Here is a 15252-nt window from a genome sequence, read left to right on the forward strand (position 1 = left end):
ATAATTTCAATATTTGCATACTTGGTGTGTTGTGAGTTAATTTTGTGAGTTTGCTTGCTAGCAAATTATATGAGTTTGCTTGCAAGCAAATTTTATATGACAGACTCAGATAGCCAATTGCAGAATGGTAGATCTCTGAATGAATCTGTGATTCTGTGAGCAACTCAATCTGCCTGCCTGCTTTGCCTGATTTTGGGTAAAAGTTGCTCTTTTTTTATAAAAAAATCAATATTTACATAAATATTTATAATATTTACATACAAGCCATGCCCACCCAGTCACATGACTATCAAGCCATGCCAGTCAGCTAGCCACGCCCACCCAGTCACATGACCACCAAGCCACACCCACAAATTAGGCCACACCCACAGAACCGGTTGTTAAGAAATTTGAATCCCACCCCTGCACTTGCCCCTATGCTAGTCTGTCCTATATTTCCTTTGTTTGAAGCCCAGCTGATAGGCATGGCAGAGCAGATTGCCACACCTCAGCTGTTTTACTTACTGGAGCTGCAGTAGAAGGTAAGTTTTAGAGCTGTTTTCAAACGTACCGCACATGCGCAAAACACGTTCACCAAACCTGTTGTTACACCACCACTGGTTGCGGCTCCTAAGATGTGAAGTTTTCTTTTGCTTGGCAGTGAAATATAGTATAGTCACTTTTAAACTTTTCTGTATATAAGAGTAATAAATGAACAGAGCTACATGAGTACAAAGTAGGTTGTGGAGGAACTATTTTAATTTTTTAATCAAAACTACAATATGAATTCTTTCTATTATAGTGCTATCCCTTCTCTACAGCTTCCTGCCCACATCTCATTTGATGAGACTGAATAGTGTCTTAGTTTCCCTACATAATCAGTATCATATAGCAGCACAGTAGACGTAACAGTGCATTTCAGATATGCATCTCAGTACTAGTAGCTCTTAGATTTGTATTTCTTTTGTAGTCATATCTTCATGCTCAGCTGTGTATAGATAAATGATTAGGATAAAGTTTCCGAGCCATCATATAAGCCTGAATTTGCAAAATAATGAATTCTGGTTGCTATTACCAGTGATGACTAAAGACATAATTACTAGAATTTAATGTTAAGAAAAGGAAAAAAAAACAGATTTTTGTCAAGTCAGATTTTGATAGCAATATATTTTGAATTATTGTCCAAACAATTAGATTGCAGAAATATTTAATCTAGGTTTGGAGGGAAATCATAAAGTTAGTTTTGTAGTATTTGTGATATTTTTATTTTTTTGTTTCCAAATAAAGGACCATTATAAGCATTTATTCATTTCTTAAATTTATATGCCACTCATCTAACTGTCAAGTAAGTCTGGGTGGCTTATAACAAAATAAAAGCATAAAATAAAACAGCAATTACATTAAAACATTAAATTTTGTTCAACATTAAGAATTAAAACCTTAAAATCAACCAAGAACTAGATAAAAGGGGATTGAATGAATAAACATGGTGGAGATAAGATATTGTACTAATCTAACTATCTCCAAAATGGAACACCTCTATCGGAGCCTAGGCAAAAAAATAAAAATACTCCTGAATGTATTCTCAATGTAGACCTTATGAAGTATGAAAAAAATAATGGTAGATCAACTGCAACTTCATATCTAAAAACAGTTTTATATACTTATCTTTCAAAGACACACTACATCCCTTAAAACAGGGGTCGCCAACCTTTTGGACCTCAGGGACCACCAAACTCATAATTTTAAATCCCAGGGACCACTAACCGGTTATGTGGGCATGGCCTAATTTATGGGTGTGGTTTGGTGGTCATGTGACTGGCTGGGCATGGCTTGTATGTAAATATTATAAATATTTATATAAATATTGAATGTTTTATATTAAAAAGAGCAACTTTTACCCAAAATCAGGCAAAGCAGGCAGGCAGATTGAGTTGCTCACAGAATCACAGATTCATTCAGAAATCTATCTATCTGCCATTGGCTTGCTCAGTCTGTCACACAAAATTTGCTTGCAAGCAAACTCATAAAATTAACTCACAACACACCATGTATGTAAATATTGATTTTTTTATATAAAAAAGCCACTTTTATCCAAAATCAGCCAAAGCAGGCAGATTGAGTTGCTCACAGAATCATTGAGTGATCTATCTATCTGCCATCGGCTAGCTCAGTCTCAAATTTGCTTGCCGTGAGTCTGCACTGAATTTGCTTGCAAGCAAACCTTCAGTCCTAAGGGAGGTTCGGCTGTGCTTAGCTAGAAAGCAAGAAACCCAACCATTTCCTGCTCCCTAGCTAATCTAAACCTCCTGGCACAGCAGAACAGATGATGGTCGGAAAAAGAAAAAATAGCAACTTAGCAGACAAGTTTGCTGGGTAAGGAGTGAGTGGGCAGGGAGGGTTCCCACAGGCCATGTGGGCTGAGCAACCTGTGTTTCTGTGCAGCCTGGATTAATTGCTTTGGGGGGTGCTCTGGGGTGAGATTTCTCTGCGGCCCACCAAAATTTTCTCACGGCCCACCAGTGGGCCGTGGCCCAACAGTTTGCAACTGCTGCCTTAAAATTACCTTCATTCCTTGTTTACTTATTTTTAGGACTAAATCTCACCTCATTTAGTCCTAAAAAAGAGTAAACAAGGAATGAAGGAAATTCATTCTTTTGGGAAAAGCATTCTTTTGGGAAAAAGTGAAGACTACTATCAAGAATGTTACTGAGATCTTAACATTAGTTCCTACTAATAGCATAAACTTGCCTTGTATAAGGAAATACTAGTCAACTAAGGGTCAGTACTGTAATATGTCATATTCTTCCAATAAATCTTGTACCGATTTCACATCATTTGAGACATTTTCCTTGTTATTGTCATTGAATGCTAAACCTTGTATAAATTTTAAGCATCCTTTCTCAGCTGTGCCCACCCAGTCATTTTTCATTATGACCCATAGACATAATTGAAAGAACTTAGTTTTATTGTACACAGCTTGTCTAAACTGGACTTCATTTCTTCATGACTCCCCAGTAACCCTTGGTTATACAAAACAGTTCACCAAGAAATTTAGTATATATTCTTCTGCTGTCTCACTAGAACTTCAAAACTGGGAAGACTGTGAAAAAAAATTTCCTCGCACAAGAATCCTGGGCTGCATTTAACTTAAGACAAAATAACTGGACAGACTCTCATGAGAATGGAACAGAATCCAGGAATTGTTCTTGGTCAGAAAAAAAGCCCTTCTTTAGCAGGACAGTACCATAGCTATGTAAACAACAGTTTTCTGTTCTTCATGACATCCAAAACCAGCTCTCTCAGGCAACTTTTTCATTTTGTCTAATAGGATCTCTTCTGACAAAGACCTCTGAGTGTCCTACTCCAATACATAAGTGTTTTTCTATTTAAGCCTGCATGCCATATGAAATTGAAAACTGGAAGTGAAATAGCTAAAGTAGCATCTTCCTTTTGGCCCAAGATTGAGGGAGAAACATGTGCGCCTGAATATTTATATAGCACAAATATTTTTTCTCTCCCTAAATTGCAAAGCAATGTTTATAAAATAAAAATTTGCTCTACATTAGCATTTCTTACTTGGGTTTAAAGCACCTTACTGTTTCAGTGCTTATATTAATAGCAAATATCTATGCCTTGTCATAATGACCCAGCCAGCTATGAACTCATTCGAAAACCCATAGCATGTGATGCTTTCCTTATAAAGATCTGGGTATATATATATTTTTAAATGACCTACTCTTCTTTAAAAAGAAAAGAGGCCAGGAAGGATTTCAACAGACAGAAAAAACAAAACAAAACACAGTCCAAACTTGATTTCTGCCAGGACTTCTTTCAAAAAGCCTCTATTAAAATTCTCTGGCTTGCTAGTAGAAGAAACAAGTGTTTCCTTTTTTGGTAAAAATGAATGAACTGACATTTAGGTTGATGATAGTTTTACATCAGCACATCCCACTGAGCTTACAAATAGAAATCTATTGACTCAGACACTGAACTAAAATTGCATCCAGGTTTAAAAAGTAGCATATGAGAATCCATTAAACATTTGGAACTTTGCTTTGAATAAAAACACATATTGCTTATAACCCAAGTAATAATTAAGCCCCTGCAGAATGGTTCTGTGTTTGTTTTAAAATTATACCTTCAGAACTTCCTGCTTCCATCAAGAGCCAAATATTCTCATATCCAGGCCATTTAACACCAATAAACAGGCGGTTCTCGACTTATGATCACAACTGAACCCAAAATTTCTGTTGCTAAGTGAGACATTTGTTAAGTAAATGTTGCCCCATTTTATAACCTTTCTTGCCACATTTGTTGAATGAATGACTTCAGTTGTTAATTAAGTAACATGATTGTTAAGAGAATCTGGCTTCCCCATTGATTTTGCTTATCAGTAGATCAGAAAAGATGATCATATGATCCATGGACACTACAATCATCATAAATACGAGACAGGTCCTAAGCGTCTGAATTTTGATACTCTACTCCAAAAAGTAGATGAGGTCACATAGATATTTCTGTCAATGTATAAAGAACTACTTCTTCTTCCTAACATTCCAGTAGGTGCAGGATCCACTGTTCGGATCGTTGAATGCCACTTTGCATGGTCAGCTGTGTCTCCAGGGTGCAGGCCCACAGCTTGCATATCTTCGTTGGTGGCGTCTTTCCATCTCTTTTTTGGGTGCTTGCAAGGTCACCAACCATTGACTTCTAGTTGGTAGGCAGCCTTAACAATGTGGAAGGTGCTGTTCTCTGCACATGTCCTTACCAGTGGAGTCGGCCTTCTCTCATCTTCTCTATAATTGGTGCCTCACCAGAATATTGTTGAATGATATAATTTGTGATGTGGTCAAGAAGAGAGATGCCCAATATCCAAAGGAGCATTCGCATTTCCATGGCATGGAGATGGCATTTGTCTGTCACATAACACATCAGCAAGTTCTCGCTAACACATCCAAGCTGCATTCACCCTTGTTCACACCTCACCATTGATGTCACCATTGCCTTAGAGATGGGATCCCAGATACCAAAAAATGTCCACCTTCTTTAGGTTTTCTCCATTGATTTGAAGCATTCCAGGGGTGGCAACAGTCTCTAAGTACTCAGTTTTCTTGATGTTAAGGCAGAGTCCAGTTGAGGTGATCATTGCATGTTTGAACTTGCTGCTGTAGTTCACCTCTGATGGTGGAACCAAGCATAACATCATCTGCATAGAGCATAGTCCAGGTCATGCATGATAGTGTGCATGACCAATATAAACAGAAGTGGTGACAGTGCAGAGTTGGTGCACCCCAACCATCACTGGGAATCTGTTGGAGAGGCCAGCTGGGCATTGCACCTGAGTGCTGGTGTTCTTATATAGCATTTTGACACAATTAATTAGTGGTTCAGGTACTTGGTGATCCCAGAGGGCTTATCAGGTTAGTTGATGTGGAACACAATCAAATGTGTTCAGGTCTAGGAATGCTATGTGTAGTGTATCATGGTTTCGACCAATGCCCTAATAAAATCAGGAGCCTCAAACCATTGTGCAAGAAAAATGTTGTCTCTTCTCATGGTGTTTCTCTATCAGTTGATGAGCTGCAAAGATGGCATCTGCTGTTCCATATCCTTTAACAAACCTGCGCTGGTTGATGGTGAGTTGGGCGATGCTGTGAATATGTTAATCAAGGATTCTCTCAAAGATCTTCATAGTGTGAGAGAGAAGATGAATTGGGTGATAGTTGGCACAGTCATCTGGGTCACCCATGTTGTTGAAGATGGGAACTGTTACTCTTGTTGACCAATCAGTTGGTACATGGCCAGTGTTCATTAAAACATTGAAGAACTCAGTCAGCCAAGGCATCCCTGTGTATACTTCCTTTAGTTGCAGAAGTCCACAGGCAGATTGTCATGTCCAGGGGCCTTCAAGTTCTTCATTCTGCCCACAACATTGTTGACCTTAGTTATGAGTGGAATGGGTCCGTGAGTTGGTATGCTTCTGGAATTGGTGGATGTGGGAATTCAATGTTGGAGATCTCATTGAGATGATGATGCCATCGTTGCAGGATCTCCTGTTTGTCTTGGAGTCATTTGCTATCCTTGTCTTTCATGTACATGTAATGCTCAATGCAGCCTTCTTCTGTGCTTTGGCCACTTGGTAAATGTCTTTCTCCCCTTCCCTCATCTCCAGGAGGTCATATAGGTCTTGGTAGTGTTTTGTCCTGGCTTCAGCAACCACTCTCTTGGTTGCTCTTTTGGTGGTTACATAGTTCTGTAAATTCTCTTCGGTCTTATCTGTCTGCCAATTCTTGAAAGTTTGCTTCTTTTCCTGCACTTGTTCAGTCCACAGCCACACTTGTTTGTCAATTTAACGGTGACCAGATTTTTGACCATGGAATGCCAAGCAGTCTTTGAAAAGCTCAAGCAGCTGTTTGTGGCCGAACCCATACTTTAAACACCCCGACATGGATTTGTGGTCCAGGCTGCTGCAAGTGATGTGGCTGTGGGAGCCATACTGTTGCAGACAAATGGCTTACAACCATGCACTTACACCTCCAGGAAATTAACTGAGACCAAGAGGAGGTGGGCAATTTGGGAGAAGGAAGTTTTTGCTGTGCGATGGGCACTGTTAATTTGGAGACATTTTCTAGAAGGGGCAAAGCAGACTTTTGAGGTGTGGAGTGATCACAAAAATCTGGAGATCCTGAAAACTTCATAGAGATTGTCACCTAAGCAAGTTCACTGAGTTTAATTAACTGGTTTAATTTTGCACTGCACTACTTTCCTGGGGGAAAGAACTTTATGGCTGATGCTTTGTCCAGACTGCCCCAATACAACAGCATTAGGCCTGAAGTGAACTGACCAGTCATCCCTTCTAAGCAACTGGCTGCCCCTGTGGTTACCAGGGCTCAGAAAAAATTGGAGCCTGAGCTTCCCAGTAACTTATGTGAAGAGATGAAAGGGGCACTAAAGAATGATAGGCTTTATCCCACATGAAGGATTGTACCATGCGAGATGAGCACTAAATTATACATGCTCAACAGTTTGAGGGGGACTGTTCTGCAATGGGCCCATGATTCGAAAGCCCCCAGCCATTTTAGTTTTGTGAAAAGCTTACATCTGATCAAGCAATGGTTTTGGTGACCTTCATTGGAAAATGGAATTGACACTTATGTAGCCAACTGCCTCATCTGTCCAGTGGCTAAACGGACCCTGGGAAAGCTTGCCAGATTCCTCCAGAGTGTTGCCAATCCTAGGGCCCCATGAAGAGAAATACCCATACATTTTATAGTAGAATTGCCTGAGAGTAGGGTAAACACAGTCATTTGGGTGGTTACAGATTTATTCTCCAAACAGGTACATTTTGTCCCATGTCCTAAGATACCTTTAGTTTAAGAGCTCACTGTTTATTCAACATATGTATAGGTTACACGGAGTCCCTGATCACATTATCTTGACAGGAGGGCACAGTTCATCTTCAAATTTTGATGGGAATTCCTATGGCTGTTCGGTCCACCTAGGGGCTAAGCTCCACTCACCACCCTCAAACTAATGCAGCTTGTGAATGGACCAACTCAGTTCTGGAACAGTACCTTAGGTGCTACATAAATTGGGCTGACTTGCTGTCCTTTGCAGTGGTCAATACATAGTAGTACTGGCTTCACTCCATTCAAAGTTGCTTCTGGACAGGATTTCAGTCCCATACCAGAACTGCCTCTGGAGAAGCCTCTAACCCCCTACTTAGTGGAGTTGATTGAACAATTGCAATGTACTTCGCCAGTCACACATAAAGTACTGGACAAGGCACATCAGGCCCATAAGAAGCAGGCTGATAAAAAGAGAGCCAAACCAAAAGATTTCCAAGTGGGGGATAAGGTGTATCTATCCACTAAGTACTTAAAACTACCCCAAAATAAAAGAAATTGGGACCTAAGTATCTGGGCTCTTTCCTCAGAGTCAGAATCATTAATCTGGCTAGTATACAATCAGAGCTACCAAAAAACCTTAGACAGATCCACCCTGTATTTCATGTTAGCTTACTCAAGCTTGAGAAAGAGTCTCCCCTTTGGTCTGCCCAGCCTGCCTCTCCAGTATCCCTCCTTATAGAAGGAGAGCAAAACTTTGAAGTCAAAGAAATCTTTGGTTCTAGGAAATGGAAATGGAAACTGCAACATTTGGTTGCTTGGAAACAGTTACCTCCTTCACAATCTGAATAGGTGGATGCTTAAAACGTTCAGGCTCCCAAGTTCCTTCAAGTGTTTCATAGTGAAGGGAGAACCCATCCCCAGGTAGAGGAAAAAAAACATGAGACAGCAAATAACTCAAACACAATACAAATAAATTAAATCACAATCGTTTAAATCATTTCAAACTAAAACACAAGAGAAGAAAAAGCCCTGTCTGGCTCATTGCCAGAGCTTACAGCTTCAGGCTAGATCAAGTTGAAACACAGAGGAAGCAAGACAGCTGGTGCTCATTAAACCAATCACCAAAACAAAACAGAAGATAGTCTGATTTTTTAGCTCTGCTTTCTTTCAGGAACAGAGATTAACCTTTTCCTTTCCCAACAAAATTGAATAGGGAAAATTATCCCATTAATATACACAGGATTAAATGTCACCAAACACAGAATTAAAATGTCACCAAAACCCAGTTTTAGACCAAAACTCAGAAAGGTTATATAAACTCACGTTTGAATGTCAATCTTCATAGCTAGCTGAATGTCACTCATCTTGGTTTCTTGTCATTAAAAGCTTTTTTCCACAGCTATGCTTCGTTATTCAATTATTTCTTCAAAGCAAGGATCATTGCATCCTGACTGGAAGAATCCCAACAGGGGGAGTATTTCCTCCCAACAATTTGAAATATCCTGCCAAACTGTAATAAATTCTGTTGTACTATATGTATTAGTTTGCGTTTTGCTTTTCCTTCTTTTATAGGGCTAATGCCCCTGCTGCAGAATATCAGCCAGATTTCCGGCATGGGTTTCTTCAGCATGCTTGCTATTGGCTGCCATGGTAATGGGGAGGGGGGCCTTGGGTATTTGAGGTGGGGAAGCTGATGTGTAGTAGTCCAATGAGAACTGAAAGGGACAATTGCACTCATGAACTATGGTGCTGCTGAGTGGAGTTGCTTACACTTTGTCAAGGCCAGTCATCCTGAGACTCCAGACATCATATTGGACATTGATTGGACTCTCAGTGCAGGACTCTGGTAGGAAGGATTTGGGGTGACTTTCAGTCTGTAACTTTCGTGCGTTTTGAATCAGATCTCACCTTGCTTTTGCTGCTATCATTTCAAACAGTAATAAAAGTACCTCTTCTCTAAATCAATGGAGTTGAGGGTCTTCTTTCTTCAGTTTTGAATGTAGGCCTGACATTTTCCCTCTGATCTGTGCACATATATAGTATTATAATACTAAGAAAGGTAAGTCAGGTAATCAATATATAATAGATCAGCAAGCCATGTCTAATTTGAGCAATTTATTTGTTTTAATAAGTAATAAATTCAAAAAATGAATTTTACAAGAAGAATAGAATTTAAGTATCCTATGTTTTAAAATGGTATTAAACAAGGTGAAGGTGTAATTATATTCTGAAAGAGCTGAAATATTGTGTATTAGCCTCAAATTTAGTAAGCAGAACAAGGATTTTAAGTTGTATGATTACTTCTTTAAAAGACTCTACCATTCAAGAAAGGGGTGGAGCCTAAAATAAGAAAGATGGCCCAAAATGAACAAAATATGAATCTCAAATCATGATGTTGGAACTATCCATGGCTTTAGAAATACAATTCAAAGACCCAATTATGTATGGGATTTTTTTTTCTGTAGACAAAAGTGACAGAATGATGCTGAATATTTTTTTTTCTTACGACCATTTTGCGCTCTGGATATGTTTCCTGGCAGTAGTAGGGTGCTTGATAAATCTATTTATCCAGAGTAAATCTCACGTAGTAGCTTCTTCTTAGATAAGTGAGTAGATACATAGCCTCTGTGCTGCTAAATTAATTTTGATCTCACCAATTTCTTTTCTGCTATATACTCATTCACTAAAATGTTTTTAAAGAGCTTTTCCTTCTGTTTCTTTCAGGATGAGATGGGTATTGCTTGTGAAGTGCTGGAACAGGACTCAGACTTCCTTAAGTGCAGTGTGGGCTTTCCCTTCATGAAATCTAAATCCAAGGTATTGCTTGATGCTTTCCTACAACAGTGAGTTTCCCTGCATAGCAAAGAAATGTGTGGAGTTGGGGCCTTAATGCTCTTTGAGTTTGCTTGTTTTCTTGCAGGTGTTTCATTACCCAAACTAGGTAACATCATCAGTGCTAGAAATCTGTGGACCATAGATGACAGATAGTCCTCACTAACTGACTGCACTTGAGACAGACAACTAAGTAACACAGGCATTAAATGAAAATTCATGTTACTATGCCAGTCTATGATATCAGTTCTGGTTGCAGTGGTTAAGAGAATCACAATGGGTGGTTAAATGTGCCATCACTTGTCTGTGGCTTACAACTTCCTGCTGGCTTCTTCGTTTATTTTGCTTGTTGGAAGCTGGCTGAGAAGGTCTCAAATGGCAATTACATAACCATGTGGTGCTGCAACCATACTAAATGTGTGCCAGTTGCCAAGCACTGAAATGATGATCACATGACTGCAAGGATACTTTGACTGCTGAAACTTATAGGACCAGTTACAAGTCTTATTTTTCAGCACTGGACTAGCTCTTTGTTTTTTTCCTAGAAGGAGCTGCTAATTTTTCCTCACTAGGTAAAATTTAGAAAAAGGACAGTGATAACTATTCATAACCACAGAATCCTAAAGGAAGTTGACTAGGAATTCAAATAGGAATCTTTTTTAGCTGCCAGAAAATGATTCTGTGAACCTACTTTGGCAAAGCTGTCAAAGATGGCTGTCTACCATTGGTGTCCCTAGTTGCTCAGCCAGGTTTTGTATTTTTGCTTGCTATTCAAAGGATTTAAAGGTCAGATGAATACAGCACAAAACCAATAATAATAAAATGTCTTTTCTTTTCAACTTTTTTTAAAAATAAATTTTATTAAGTTTCCAAATTTTAAAAACATAAAATAAAACTTTATACATTGTTATCAACATCAAGACATCTTTTGCATCTCCTCACATTTTTCAGTATATGTATTTACTTATTCCATTACATCTTACTCTAACTATAAATCAATATCTTTTATCCTTACATCTCAATCTTCTCCATGGTATATTTACATATTTACATATTCCCTCATTCTTTTCCTAATTGCCATTTTCTTTTCTTTTTATTTCTAAACCACTCATACCAGGCATCCCAGGCCCTATAATAAATTGAATCTTCTCTATCTTTTATTTTCATCATTAGCTCATCCATCTCTATACAATCTATTATTTATTTTATAACCATGCCTTCCGGTGAAACCCTTTTTTCCTTCCAGAGTTGTGCATACGAAATCCTTGCAGCTGTTAATATATGTAACATAATATATCTATCTGTTTTATTGCATTTTTGTGTTATTATACCTAATAAAAAAGTTTCCGGATTAAATTCAATTTTCTGGTTTGTGATTTCTTCTATCCATTGTCTAGTTGTATTCCAATATTTTTTCACTTCCTGGCATGTCCACCATGTATGAAAATAAGTGCCTTTTTCTTTTCCACATTTCCAACAATTTGGGTCTGAGTTAAACATTTTTGCCAATCTACCGGGAGGAAAGTGCCATCTGTAGAACATTTTGTATTGATTTTCCTTGTATGCTGTGGATGTAATTAGTTTGTAATTTGATCCCCACATTCTCTCCCAATTTTCCAGGTCTATATTGTGGCCAACATTTTTCGCCCATACCACCATTGTCTCTTTGACCACCTTCTCTTCCATTTTAAAATCTAGTAGAAAGTTATATATTCTTGAAATCATTTTCTTTTCCATTTCTTGTAGAATTTTATCTAATTGATGCTTTTCCAAATTGCAGAAACCAAATTGTTCTTTGTCCTTCTGATATCTCGCCTGAATTTGCATGTATGGCCATCAATCTATCTTTATATTTTGTTGCTGTAATTCTTGTCTTGTTTTTAATCTTCCTTGTGTGTCTAATAGGTCTTTGTAATGCCTCTTTTTTCCCAGATCCATTGCATTTGGGTAGATTTGTGCTTCCATAGTTGACAACCAGTTCGGTATTTTAGTATAATGATTCTTTTTAATCTTGTTCCATGTCCGAATTAATGAATCTCTAATCATGTGTCTCTGAAAATATGCATACTGTTTACATTTCCCATCCCATAGGAAACTATGCCACCCTCTCTGCAAGCCGTGACCCTCTATCAACAATACTCTTCTATTTTCCAGGTTGATCCAATCTTTAATCCATACCATAGCCGCAGCCTGATAATACATTTCCCAGTCAGGGAGTCCAAAGCAACCCCTTTCTCTTTTGTACTGTAACATTTTCATTTTTATCCTAGCTTTTTTCCGATCCCAAACAAATTTATTTATTATTCGATCTAATTCTCCAAAACAGGTTTTATCCAATCTTATTGGTACAGTTTGAAAAAGATATAGCATTTTTGGTAGGGTAGATATTGTAATTGCCGCAATTTTCCCCAGTAGTGATAGCTGTAATTTCCCCCCCATTTCCAATTCTTTTTTGATTTGTATTATTAATTTGTCATAATTATCTTTTTTGATTGAAGGGCATCTTGCTGTTAACCAAATACCTAAATATTTTACCTTTTTCACACTTTGCATTCCCAATTTTCCTTCTAATTCTTTTTTTTTTTTTTTTTTTTGCTTATCTTTTAAATTTTTAGTCAGTAATTTTGTTTTGTTTTTATTAATCTTAAGACCTTGCCAAATTCCTCTATTTCCTTTATTAATTTTACTCCCGCATCCTCTGGATCTTCCCAAAAAAATACTATATCATCGGCAAATGTCTGCTCCTTTTTAATTAAAGCCCCTTTGATTTCTACATTTTTCCTAACATTTTCCAATAAGTTTTCTAAGGTAAGAATAAACAGAAGGGATGACAGTGGGCATCCCTGCCTTACTCCCTTGTTGATCTTGAATGTTTCCGTTCTGTCACTGTTCATTATTACACTGGCCATCTGTGTCATATAAATTGTCAAAATCAATTTAATAAATTTAATAAATTGCCAAATTGCATGCTTATTAATTATTGTATTATGAACTGCCAATTAACATTGTCAAATGCCTTTTGCGCATTGAGGAAGACCATTGCCAATTGTTTTCCTGGGTTTGCTTCATAATATTCTATTATATTCAATACCATTCTGGTATTATTTTTAATTTGTCTATTCCGTAAGAATCTGTTTTGGTCGCTATGAATGATCTGATTAAGGGTTTTTTTCAATCTTTCTGCCGTTATGGACATAAATATTTCATAATCAACATTTAAAAGGGATATGGGCCTATAATTTTGAATTAATTGATGGTCCAAATCTTCTTTTGGGATCAATGTTATGTACGTCTCCCCCCATGACTTAGGTAAGTTTGCTGTCATCAGTACCTCATTATAGAGTTCTAATAATTGCATTTCTAATTTTTCTTGGAGCGTTTTATACAGTTCCCTTGGGAGACCATCCGGTCCTGGTGTCTTATTGTTTTTCTGTTCCAGGATTGCATCTTGCAGTCCTCTCAATGTTATTTCCCTGTTTATCTCTTCTTTATCCTCTTCCAGGATCACAGGTACTCCTTTTCCTTCTAAGTAATGTTGGATATTTCCCTCTGGTACGTCTTCCCTACTATATAATTCTTCAAAAAAACTTTTAACAATATGTTTTTTCTTTTCACTTTGATGTTGTAGTGTACCATCAGCGTCTTTCAATTGTTGGATTGCTCTTTTTTCTTTTTCTTTCTTAAGTCTATAGGCTAGCCACCTTCCCGGCTTATTCGCGTGTTCAAAATAATTATGTTTTATCTTTTTCATGTCCTGTAACCATTCATCTTGTGCTAACATATTCAATTTATGTCTAATCATTATCCTCTCCGTATTTGCTGTCTTATTATGTGGTGTTTTTTCTAGTGTTTTTTCTAACTCCTTAAGAGTATCTAGTAGTTTAGATTGTACTCCTTTTTTTCCTTATATCTACATGTATTATGTGAAATTGCTAGGCCCCTGATATATGCTTTAGTCGTGTCCCATAGGTTTGGAATTGATGTTTGTTGTTTTTTGTTTTCCTTCAGAAAGAACTCCAATCCTTTTTCCATCATCTTAACACATTCTTTTTCTTTCAGGATCTCCTTGTTTAGCATCCATCTTCTGTTGTTTTTCAATCCTTTCCAAATTATTTTAATGGGATTATGACCCGCCCATGTGTTAGATTCAATGTCTATTTCTTTTATATTACGTTCCATTTCCCCATTTGTCCATAACATATCCAATCTTGACCATGATGTGTGTGGTGCTGAATAGTAAGTTTACTGTTTTTTATCTGGATTTCTTTCTCTCCATATATCTTTTAATCCTAATTCTTCCGCCACTTGATAGAATACTTTTGATAATGTTTTCCTTTTTCCTTTTTTCCCCTGGATATTCATTATTGTAATCTTTTCCTAAATTTGCTATTGCATTGAATTCACCTAGCAGGCATATATTCTCATATTCCTGTTCTACTAATTTTCTGTATAGTTTGGTATAAATTTTTTCTTGTTTCTCGTTCAGCGCATATATCACTGTCAATAACATTTTCTTATAATTTATATAAACTTCTAACATCAAAATCCTACCCTCCTCATCTGCATATACCTGTTTTGCTTGTAAATGTTTCCTAATATATATTGCTATCCCCCTCTTTTTGTTGGGCTAGAATACGTATAAATCTCATAACTTTGGTGCTTCTAACAGTTTACTTTGATGTTTCTGGATATGTGTTTCTTGAAGGCATATAATATCTAAGTTCAATTTCTGTAGTTAGTTATCATTTTTTTCCTCTTAATTTGTGAATTTAAATCATTGATGTTAATGGAAATCAATTTAATTTCTTCCGCCATCTTACTCTGTAGTTGTTTCTTGTTGAAGTTTATTTGCTCTTGTTTGGTGTCTCATTCTTACACCTTCTCTTTCCACTTCTTCCTGCTCTCTTTCCTCTTGTTCTGTTTCTCTTTCCTCACTTGATCTTCTTCTTGGCTCCTACTTTCCACTTCCTCTTTGCTGTTCTGGTCTTCTCCTGATACCACATACAGTTCAAAGAATTCCTTCGCTTTTTCTATACTGTCTATTTTAATTTTTTTATCCTGCCATGATATTAATATTCCCTCTGGGATG

At 37.4% G+C, this 15252-nt stretch overlaps 1 protein-coding gene across 4 annotated transcripts in view; it reads left to right on the top strand.

Moving 5' to 3' along the window:
• ITGA9 (integrin subunit alpha 9) overlaps nt 1-15252 on the top strand; it is a 588311-nt gene that overhangs the window by 333822 nt on the left and 239237 nt on the right. For all 4 annotated transcript variants that reach the window (XM_087946920.1, XM_087946922.1, XM_087946923.1 and 1 more), the window contains exon 19: nt 10056-10148. In XM_087946920.1, coding sequence (XP_087803046.1) covers nt 10056-10148 — 93 coding nt within the window. The remainder of the gene's footprint in view (nt 1-10055; nt 10149-15252) is intronic.

The sequence above is a fragment of the Notechis scutatus genome, chromosome Z (genome assembly GCF_049901735.1).
Source record: "Notechis scutatus isolate UNSWTSFEM ecotype Mainland chromosome Z, rNotScu1.2, whole genome shotgun sequence".
Lineage (NCBI taxonomy): Eukaryota > Metazoa > Chordata > Lepidosauria > Squamata > Elapidae > Notechis > Notechis scutatus.